Source organism: Taudactylus pleione, unplaced genomic scaffold, assembly GCF_031769625.1.
Source record: "Taudactylus pleione unplaced genomic scaffold, aTauple2 ptg000936l, whole genome shotgun sequence".
Taxonomy (NCBI): domain Eukaryota; kingdom Metazoa; phylum Chordata; class Amphibia; order Anura; family Myobatrachidae; genus Taudactylus; species Taudactylus pleione.
In genome coordinates, this window is record NW_028285337.1 from 395,759 (window position 1) to 407,762 (window position 12,004).

General features: G+C 41.2%; 1 protein-coding gene across 6 annotated transcripts in view; it reads right to left on the reverse strand.

Moving 5' to 3' along the window:
• Nucleotides 1–3,883: 3,883 nt before the first annotated feature.
• Nucleotides 3,884–12,004, reverse strand: part of LOC148473312 (chloride channel CLIC-like protein 1) — a 144,721-nt gene continuing 136,600 nt past the window's right edge. For 2 of the 6 annotated variants that reach the window (XR_015872983.1, XR_015872984.1), the window contains exons 13-14: nucleotides 8,451–8,596; nucleotides 3,884–6,239 (exon numbers count right to left, since the gene is read on the reverse strand). Coding sequence is in view for 4 of the 6 variants with exons in the window: in XM_088459807.1 (XP_088315933.1) it covers nucleotides 6,195–6,239 (45 nt within the window). In the remaining 2 variants the exon portion in view is untranslated. Of the gene's footprint in view, nucleotides 6,240–8,450; nucleotides 8,600–12,004 lie in introns of those variants that run through there. The other 4 variants (XM_088459807.1, XM_088459809.1, XM_088459810.1 and 1 more) reach the window with 4 other exon arrangements.

The window sequence follows — 12,004 nt, forward strand, 5'->3', positions numbered from 1 at the left end:
GTCCACATTAGAACGCATCACGTCAGTTATTCATGACACTCCAGACCATTTTGTCAAAACTTGGACAAGTCATTTTGGGGCTGAACCAACCTAACTACTATATAGCCTCGCTCTTCCCATACCAGGTACCGATGATACAACTACCTAGTTCTGACTGGCTATCCCCCCTCCCTCTTCCCCATTTTTCCTCTCTTCTTCTAAACCCCGTCATACTGACCATCTGTTTGCCCATCAATGTCTACTTTCATATGTTGCTACTCATCTAAATCTACCTTGACACCTGTGTATTAATATTTTTATATTTACTATGATAGTGGCAAATATATGCTCTTGTTTATCTTTGTCATGTCTCAGTTTCTATTGTATAGTTTTACAATGTATTTTCTATTGCTACTACATGACATTTTGTAATGTTTTATATTTCAATAAAAAGAATTTAAAAAAATAAATAAAATAATAATAATAATAATAAAATGACTTAGGGCGATGCAACTTCATGGATAATATAATGAGGAGTTTGAAAACCAGAATTCTATGACAATAAATAAACAAGATATGACCTGAAATTATATGTGAAAATATGACAGTCGTATGTTAAAAACATCATTAAATAGGAGTAAAGAGAATTAACCAATCAGGAGAAAGACCAGGGATTTAAATGAACCAGAGGAGGAAGTCCGGTTGATGCCATGAAAAAGCTACATATGCGAAATGCGCATCAGCATTTCTGGAACTGCTGTGATATATGTTAAAATGTTATTTATGTTAGGAATTGGCACAGTGTCAAATTTAATGTAAAGTTTGTTTGGGTCAAGACAGGATGCGGTAATGTAAGTCCGCCTGTCAGATATAATACAAACCGGAGTTTCTGTAGACAAAATAGCATTGGACTGAGTGGAGCTAAATTGTGCTCACGGCTCTCCAAGGGTATACGCTATATAGTAACTCGGCTGTGAAATAATGCTGGAAAGGCAAATTAATATTGCCTGTCAGATATATCTAAATTAAGATCCCCCTGAATGTGACAGGGTGCAGCTGCATGGGAAGACACAGTATATAAGAGCCCTTCGAAAATATGTCTTATTAAAACAATATGCTATTGATATGCAGAAATAATGAAGCTGTGGATTTGTAAAGCTGATCAATGGAATACCGTATAAACGGCTCCCTTCAAGGAGATTAATCAGATAAAACGGCTTTACACAGTGCTATGTATATAATACGTGTACACAATTCATTAGTTGAATTGCTTAAACAAGTTATATTTTAAGCACAGCTACCAATTACACAGTGTAGCTAACTAGTAGAAAGGAATTCTATGTGCAGCGACATTAATATATTCACTCACAAAGCTGCGCGAGAAAACAAAATTTTTTATACATTGTATCTAAGGGGTCAATCCTATTAGCCGCGATGATCTCGTGCGTGCGTGTCATCACGGCAGTGGCCGCACTTTACGGCAGCCCGGATTCGCTTAATATTGCTCGCAGCCCCAGAGGGTTCCTAGCAAAATTATGCGAATCCTGGCTCGTGTCAGGTAGCGAAGGGTGCGAGATGCGGTGCCGTTGCCGGCATTTAAACGCCGCTGCAAAGGCACATCGCACCCTTAGGATTGACCAGTTAGTGTTTCTTTATTAGTGATACATTGTATTCGCGGTCTCTCTTCAGCAGCTCACTGAGAAATAAACGGAGCACATGTTAATACACTATAATTCTGCATATGATCTTTATTAATATATCTACATAAATAAACATGAATGAAGGGACTGAGTCCATGGCATTGTATAACATATTAGAAACAGCAGTAAAAGATTTAAAAAAAATATAATAAAATTTTGTTTCATACTTTTTTGCACAATTCGATTAAATTTAATATGTGGCATACATATTGGGTTTCCAATCCAATTTTAATTAATATCAATAAAGATATTTTTTATAATTAAAATATATTAGTGTCTCTAGGGCACCTGCATTGTTACTCTTCTTTTTTCTGTTGTGTTTGTGTAAATATTCTGGCTAAGAGTAGCGCGGAGCACCTCACTGTATAGATATTATATTGAGGGAATTTCTTGAGTGAAAATATTAGTGAGATGAGACAAAGTAATGTGATGTTTCACATAACTGTGCGGGATTATAATGTAAGTCTATGTTGAGAATATACAAAATAAGCTTAACAGAAGAGAAGTTACATTAGTGAAATGCTTGTATAAACAGGCGAGTCTTGAATCTGTTTTTTAAATTTTTTTTTTGGGAGGCCTCACAAACTGTGCGGTGATGCGAGTTCTATAGAGTCGGAGCCACAAAGCTAAAGGCTCGACCTATAAATGATTTAGGAGGATTGTAGGTATTGCGAATAGTCCTTCATCTACAGATGTCAGTAATAGGGTGGGGCAGTAAGGAATCAGAAGCTGTTTCAGGTACCTTGGATCCTGGTTATGAAGGGCTTTGAAAGTCAGTAAGGCAATCGTGAAATAGAGTACAGGCAGCCAGTGAAAGGAGAACAGAATGGGCGTTATGGGGCTGGTTGGTTATTAGCCTGGCAGCTGCATTTTGTATCAGACTACTGCAATGCCCTCAAACTGGGTCTCCCAGCAAAAGATTTGCATCGCTTGTAGCTAAGTGTGATGATACAAATGCATGTATGACTTTAGAAAGATCTTCTGAGGGAATTAAGTGCTTGATTTTGTTCCTCAGATGAAAAAATTATGATTTGATTGACGCTGATACCTGATGTTTAAGTGTCAAACCACTATCCAGGACAAATCCAAGATTCCGCACATGTTCAGTGTTTTGTAATTCTGAACCCCCAAGCGTAAGTCCAGTTGGTTGGCTATGCAGCGGTCTTCTCCTTTGATGGTGAGCTCCTATCATAAGGACCTCTGTTTTATCAGGATTCAGTCGCAGCCAACTGACACTCATTCACTCCTGGAGCTCGGCTAGACAGCCATGTAGGGTTATTATTGGGTTCTCAGTATATGGAGCAAAGGAGAAGTACAGTTGTGTATCATCTGCATAACAGTGGCAGAACATACTATGACATTTGATTATTTCACCCAATAGTAGCATATATACTGCAAAAGTATGGGAGACAGTATAGAACCTTGTGTAATCACTGCATGGCTTTGGATGAAGGAGTTATCGAACCACAATCACTTATTTGGTAGAAATACATTTCAAAGCTATAGAACAGAATGCAAAGAATCCATATGGCGTTGAATTTCTGCATCTATGCCATCTGTTGGAAAATACCCAAGATCAAAAGATGTTTTTTTTTCTTTTAAAGACAAAAAAGGTATAATGATTGCAAAATATCTGTTAGAAATGGCTTTGGTTCATTGTCATGAAAAAAAACCTGGAGAAGGCCTCCTTTAAAAATTAAGCTGCTGGTTTAGGAGTAAAAACTGAACAAAAAGTTAACAAATGCATTTTGGTTTTTTAAAAAAAGGTTTTTCTGATAGATATTTTTTTTAATCAAGTTCAAGCACTTTTGCACTGAACCCATCAGGTAAAAATCTTGAGTAATGGATATTATTATAAATTTAAGTCTAACAAAATAGTTTTTATATTTTGCTAGTTCATTTCAATAATCATGTTTTTTATTAATTAGACCACACACTTGATTGTTGACATTCTGGATTCAATTTGTCAACACCATCTAATAAAGGTGAAATATATATAGTTTTATAAAGGTTTTACACATTATACATTTTTTTTTTATTTAAAGTTTACTTGAATCAGACTTGAGTAGTGGTGCTATTTTTTACTTGGAGCATAGCTTAAATCCCCATACCCAATTTCCCACAAACTTCATAGTTGGTTGACGCTATATAACAATTTATTTATTTTTTTATTTAAAGAAAAAAAAATCAAGATTTTTCTACCATCTCACCTGGTTTATCACATACATTATTAGATTTTACAATTGGAATGCTTTGATTTAATTAGGTATGTTGTTAGAACAGTATAATATGATGCCAATAACATAATAGTTTTATCAGCTTAGACTTTTGCTATATATAGATTTGCCATTCAGCCTGAACCTGTCTGTCCTTCCCAGCCAGTGGTCTCCCATTGTCACACTAATATGTCGGATGCAAGTGGGTTCGAGGACGGATATCATGGAAATCTGCATACTGCGCATATGCTGTAAAATGAGATTGACCACTACACAAGCCAGACCAGGCATATGCACACAGAAGGTTTGTAGGTGTGGACAGGTTGAGAGGATCTCTCTTTCCATGAAATGCATGATTCTAGGTGATAATTTGACGACGACCATGCAGATGCATGTAACTGTACCATCTATTGGGAGTGCCATGGCTGTGTAAGCCATCTTCTGTAGCATGCAGGTGAAGATGGTACACACCTTTCAGAATTTTCTATTGCACCCAGCATGGAGTGCTGCATGTCTACATACTAATGATGATTGTTGGGTGGGACAGCATTTCTCATGCAGCTAGATGGATGTTTGGCATATATGGGCAGATTCTCACATAAGCTAGTAAGTAGGTGGCCCTGGCTGTACGGAAATACAGTAACATGTGTCAGTTGCAGAATCAGGCCCATTGTAAATACAGTGAAAAAAGGGGAATGGCTGCGCACTTTAATACACACAATGAAAAACTTAATACTTTTTATTAATACTACAAATATATCACATCATGTAGGTATATATAAAATCAATCTCCTAAATCTATAATATCATTTGCTGAAATTAATGTCACAAATATAACAACTCTATTCACAAGTGTTTCTCTGATCATGTTGTATGAGAAACAACAATAACCACTTCTTATCATTTTTGCTGTTTGTAGGAGGACACTTTTAGCAATGTCTCTACTTTCGGATTTAACCCTTGTATCGCTGGTTCACTGATGTGCAGTCTCTGCGATTGGTTCTTTGCTCTGTACAGCTCAGTAGTATTAAATAGTAATAAGGTCTCTTCTAATAAGGTGCTCACTGCTGTAGAGAATCTCTCTCTATGTTCGAGAGCCCCCGGGGGTGTCCAGTCCAGCAGGATTAGGAAGCGTGGTGCGTGCTTGTGCTTGGTGTGCTGTGGATGGGATCGGCAGCGGTCTGGGCTATGTGCACACCCCATGCCAATCAAAATCAGGTGAGGCCGATGAAAACGGGTTGATTAATACTACGACAGCACAGCCAGAGCAGATTCATGACTGGCTCCTAACATAATAAGGCTAATACTGCAGTCCACAGTGACCCCACATGACCTAGATCCCTCTACCGCACGGCGCACACTATAAAGTCCTGCAGGCAGGTGGAAAACCAAGGTGGCACCGCACAGAGACACCAGATTGTCCACATAGCCCAGATCGCTGCCGATCCCACCCATGGCACACTGAACTTTATTGATTCTGTGGGTATCTTGCACTTTCAAATTATAAATACACCCATTATAACCATTTTAGTTGCACTCAAGATGGCTGCGTCCTTTGTAATTTGGTTTATGTCCTGCAAATAAAGAGCTCTGATTTTTAGAAAAGTGCTATATAAATAAATCTTTATTATTATTATTCTTTCATCTGCTTTCCCAGCTTACATATTTACAGCTGGAACCATGGATGAAGAAAAGTGAAGCATAGAATGTGAGCTACGGTGGAAGGTGCATAAACCAGAAATAAGATAGAGGCGCAGGTGAGAGCTCAGATAGGTAATTAGTAAATATCCAAATATTTTCATTCATGCAAGAGTGACTATATTTTTGATTTATTTAATATAACCATGTCACTGATTATCTAGATTCCATCAGTGTAATATTGTCCACAGTGAACTATACACATATTACAGGTGAGTGTAAGCCATTCATTTTGATTCGGTAATTTTATATACAAAAATTTCCATAAAATATAATTTACAATAATAAAAAATGAATACAGACTATGGGGTAGATGTACTAAGCCTTGGAGAGAGATACATTGGAGAGAGATAAAGTAACAACCAATTAGCTACTGTCATTTTACAGGCTGTATTTGAAAATGTCAGTTAGGAGCTGATTAGTTTGTACTTTATCTCTCTACACTTTCTCTGTCTCCAAGGTTTAGTACATCTACCCGTTTATCTTTCAGCTACAGAAATTTTGCTAAGTATATGACATGTTTGGCTTGGAATATTCTACAGTCTTTCATCTTCTGCAACAATAGATTTCCAGTCTGATTGCCTGAAAGTTAGTGCCTGTATCAGTCTGCTGCTTTTCCAGCTCCATGTTCTTCTAGACATGGCTCCTGCACAAAACAGATGTACAATTTACTAACACACACTCAGGACAAATACTAGTTATCAAGACAGAGAACTAATGTTACATTATTCAATAAATTGCTATCTAACCTCAGAAACAGTAACATAAGGCATTTGCTTTAAAAAAAAAAAAAATGTGAGAGAGAAACCTAGAAATTGAGTATTTGAGAGGAATTCACCAAGTACATAATGATAAAGTTAAACTCCATGAAAAAGGAATGTTAATAATGCTGGTTACACATAATATTTTCAAAATGTTAACTGGCTTTCATTCAGCTAGAATAGGATGAGCTGAGAATCAAGTTCACTCCATATAGTAATGAGGCTGCACAGGTTGTAGAAGTCTCATTAAAATTGTGTGTGCTCACTAAGCTTCCCTATTTACACTGTGTAATACGGACCCTACAAAGAGAAACTTGTCTTTTGCTTCAGAAAAAACTAAATCTAAATATAAGCGTATAGGGTATGCAGAGACTAATGAAGTGTAAATGACGGGAACGTGGAATGAGGGTTGGCGCTCACACAATTGTTCGGGTGCAGCAGTTGTTAAAGTGTACACAGAGTAGACCAGCAGACAAAAACTGGGTCTGAGCGAGCCCGGTGGTTAAAAACAGCTACTGGATGCTCAACTCCTACAGACTGACAACAGTACAAGTTCAAATTACGGATAATCTGAATCAGGCTGAACTGATGAACAAGTCTAACCTACGACGGGTGGAACCCGCGTCTAGTATTGGAATTCCCGCCGGCGCTGACAGGAACCCGCACACAGCTCAGGCAGGAGAGTAACACTGATCCTGCATCTTGCTACTGATACACACACAGGTATTCCCCTCCTCTCTTCCCTCGTCACTCTCATTTGGCCCAAAGCTGGAACCCTGCAATGTGAACAGCAGAAGTAACCTTACTTCTTATGGTCTCCGCGCCATCCATCTCTCTATACGACCTGTTCACTGCATATGCACACAGCTAGAGAGGTGTGAGTCAACGGCATTATAACTCTCTCTCTTTGCCTATCCATTACATTCTTGAGGGTACAGAGACGTCTGCTTCACTTGATACAAATTATCGTTGTTTAATGATTACTGCTACAAAATAAGACCCAATGGTTCCTTTTTCTGATACAATTTGCTTACATCTAAACTGAAACCACAAATCATTGTTACAAGTGATTAAGTGAATGATCTTGCTCTACACTGTGGTTATAACAATTTTCAGCAAAACTAATGTTTTATAGTATATAGTGTAGTATAAGCTCCAGCTGTCCCATACTTGTATTGTTACAGATGATTAAGTGAATGATCTTGCGCTACATTGCGGTTATAAAAATGTTTTCAACAAAATTAGCACCTTATGACGTGCATACTACAGTTGTGAGTCTCATAATTGTATATGTTTAAGTGTATGATTTTGCCCTACACTACAGTTATTACAGTCACTTGCGGCTAATGTCTTATAATTGGTATCCAACCTCAGAAAAACAGATTATACAGTTATATGTTTCAACCTTTTACTTCTGGACATTGTTTCCAGTTTTTTATGGCAATAGACAGTGATACATGAGGGCTATGATAATTGCAACTATTTATTTACAACTGTGATAGACAAAGTTTTTGATATTTGAAGTATCCTTTTTATATACTGTATATATCCATGAAAGATATTGCCTATAATTTGCTATAAAGGCATAGATATTTATATATTCTTTCCAGCAGTGCTATTTGCAAGGTTTATAAGAAATTTGCTATTTACATGTATTACATGACATTGCCAGGATTAAGGATACATCAACTTATTCTGTCACTAATGAATTCTATTAGAGGTGGATTATAAATATGTAACGGAAATACCTGTTGAGCAACAATGTATTATTTGCTACCAACACGCCTAACTAGGAATGCGTTATTTGCAATAAGCATGTGCTTTTCTTGAACCATGTCATTAGGCATTTATTGTTAAGTTTATACATTTGTGATTATAGATCAGATAACGGGTCAGTCATTTTTTTTAATAGGACAAAACTCTCCTTGAGAAAACTTTGACTCATTTTCTCCCATAGCTTGTATCTAATAAACAGTAATTAATTGAAACCTAATTTCCGCAGAATTTAATATAAATACAGTGATTTATAATAACAAATAGTGATTTAGCTATATGGAAATATTGGCGTTAATTTCTGAGAATAAGTTGTAACATACTGTTCAGCTAATTTCTTTTATCATATTCCGGCGCAGGATATCCAGTTTCTTCCCAAAACTTCAGAAGGCCTCTGAACGAACAGAATGCCGCACTTTACATCTTATGGGCTTCCAAAGCAGAAGACCTGTCTGCACGCCATTGCCGTCTACTGCAAACAGATGAAACACCTCCAGTTTGCTCAGGAACACAATAACTTATTGGAAATGAGTCATGTGGTCTGACAAATCAATTACACCATGCAGATGGTAGAGTGAGAATATTGAGACAACAGCACGAAAGAATGGATCCTTCTGGATCAGCTACAAACAAACCTACAGGAACTGGAAGATACAGTTCATTTAGTCACTAGCTGATAGTGACTGCCTGACATGGTAAAACCAGGGGTGTGGCCTGGCACCCAATTGCATATAACACACACCTGAGGTGCACTCATATCCCAGGATAAACTAGCAAAAGCCATTGCCTCTATGCAAAAATACCTCAATTGTATATCTCTTCAAGCACCATTGAAGGAATTTCTTCAAACATAAAATGCCAATTTCCCAGATCAATATATCTTTAAAAGAGCTCCCTAAATGAAACTCTCACACAAAACGGTGGCGCTTCCAGCCGCGGAGGCAGAAGAGGAAGTAACAAAATACACTGGGACTGCCAAATCTAAACAAGACTTCACTAAGATATGGTAAGAACTTACCTTTGTTATCTCTATGGTGCCCGATGCCGTCAGGCATCGGGCACCATAGAGTTAAGTTTTCATCCTCCCAGGATGCACTAGGGTCCCCCTCCTATACCCCGCCCCCGAGCCAAGGCATCTCAGTAACGTACCAAGCCATAGGCCGGAGGAGGAGAAGGAAGAGAGAGAAAAAAGATCTGGACACACACAAGAATCACATTCTCACCAGAGGGAGACGGAAAAACCGGTGACCAGAGTAAAGCCCATCTGCAGCACAGGTGCGACAGGGCGGGAGTCCTGTGGAACCCTATGGACTTCGTAGAAATAGAGATAACAAAGGTAAGTTCTTACCATATCTCATATTTTCTACTTCAGGGTCCATAGGGTATCCACAGGATACCTTGGGGATGTCCCAAAGCAGTATCCTTCAAGGGTGGGGACGCTCCTGTGCTGGAAGGAGAATCCGCCGCCTGAAGGAAGCATCCTGAGAGGCAAAAGGTGTCAAACGCATAATACCTCACAAAGGTATGGACAGAGGACCACGTGGCAGCCTTGCAGATCTGGACTGCCGAGACACCACGTCGAGCTGCCCACGAAGGACCCACAGACCTAGTGGAATGAGCCCTCACAGAGGAAGGAACCGAAGGCCTTCATGAAGATAAGCTTCTGAAATGGCCATACGAATCCAACCTGCCAAAACCTGTTTTGAAGCAGGCCAACCCTTTTTACGGAAGCCATAGAGGACAAACAAGGCGTCCGACTTCCTAAACGAAAAAGTGCGGTCAACATAAATACTTAAGGCCCGCACAACATCCAAAGTGGCCTCACCCACTGAAAGATCAGGTGAGTTAAAAGCCGGCACAACAATTTCCTCGTTGATATGAAAACGAGAAACAACTTTGGGAAGAAATTCAGGACGAGTGCGCAGCACTGCCCTGTTCCCATGAAAAATCAGAGAAGGGGTCTACAGGATAGAGCCCCTAAAAGTCAGAAACACTTCTGGCCGAAGCGATGGCCAGAAGGAAAATTGTTTTAGTTGTCAGCCATTTAAGGTCCACTGAGCCCAGTGGTTCAAACGGCGGTCCCTGGAGAGCCCTCAGGACCACAGCTAAATCCCAAGGCGCCACCAGTGGAACAAATGGTGGCTGAATTCTGAGAACACCTTGCATAAAGGTGCGCACATCAGGGATTGTAGCAATCCTACGATGGAAGCAGACAGGGCAGACACCTGCACCTTCAAAGAAGCAAGGCGAAGCCCATGGTCTAGTCCAGCCTGTAGGAAGGCCAACACTCTTGACAGACGGAACTCGCGAGGTGTATAACCTCTCGGCCGATACCACTGGAAGAATGTATGCCACACACGATGGTATATTCTTGCAGAAGAAGGCTTCCGAGCTCTCAGCATAGTTCGTACTACAGAGCTGGAAAACCCCCTGGACCTTAACATGGCCGTCTCAACAGCCACGCCGTCAAAGACAGCCGAGTCAGGTCCGGGTGAAGACAAGGACCCTGAGACAGTAGGTCCGGTCGTAGTGGCAACCGCAGAGGACTGTCCACGGACAGACCCTGAAGGTCTGAGAACCAGTGCCGCCTGGGCCACGCGGGAGCTATCGACAGTAGCGTTCCTCCTTCCTGTTTGAATTTCCGGATTACCCGTGGAAGAAGGGAAAACGGAGGAAAGAGATAAGCAAACCGGAACGTCCACTGGACGGACAGAGCATCCACCAGAGACGCCTTTTCGTCTCTTGTGCGTGACCCGTACACCGGCCACTTGTTGTTGTGCTGTGACGCCATGAGGTCGATCTCTGGAAGACCCCACCTGTCCACCAGAAGTTGAAAGACGTCCTGGTGCAGGGACCACTCCCCCGGATGAAGGTCCTGGCAACTGAGAAAGTCTGCCTCCCAGTTGAGAACTCCCGGGATGAATACTGCTGATATGGCCGGGAGATTGCGCTCCGCCCAGACTAGAATGCGGGACACCTCTACGAGTGCCACCCGACTTCGGGTTCCTCCTTGTCAATTTATGTAGGCCACGGTGGTGGCGTTGTCCGACTGGACCTGCACGGGGTGACCTTGGAGAACCCGCTGTGCCTGGTGGAGAGCATTGAAAACGGCGCGGAGTTCCAAGATGTTTATTGGAAGCTCCGTTTCCGCCTGATTCCATCTGCCCTGGAACAAGTGTGGACCCGTGACTGCTCCCCAGCCCCGCAGGCTGGCGTCCGTTGTCAATAGGACCCAGTTCTCCACCCAAAACGGACGACCCTTGTTGAGATGGGTCGTCTGCAACCACCAGGCAAGGGACAGGCGAACCTCCGGAGTGAGCAGCATCGTCTGGGATTTTAGACTCTGAGGCAGTCCATTCCATTTGGACAGGATCAATTGCTGTAGAGGTCTGGAGTGAAACTGGGCATATTCCAACATGTCGAATACTGACACCATGGAGCCCAGTAACCTCATCACCGAGTTGAGAGACACACGGCGACTCTGCAGACAACTGCGCACCCTCAACTGCAAGATCTTTTCCCCCGTCACAAAGATCCTCTGCTGACTGGAGTCCAATAAGGCTCCGAGGTGCAGAATTCTCTGAGACGGGATCAGGGTGGACTTTTTCCAGTTTATCAACCAGCCGTGGCGTTGCAGTACTGCAATCGTCAGATCCAAGTGGCGTAGAAGGAGCTCTGGAGACCCTGCTACCAACAAAAGGTCATCTAGGTACGGCAATAAGCAGGCTCCCTGCAGCCGCAGGGACGCCGCCATGACCGCCATAACCTTGATGAATACACGTGGTGCTGTAGCCAGGCCAAAAGGTAACGCCCGGAACTGAAAGTGATCGTTACGGATTGCAAACCTGAGGAACTGTTGGTGACGCAAAAGAATAGA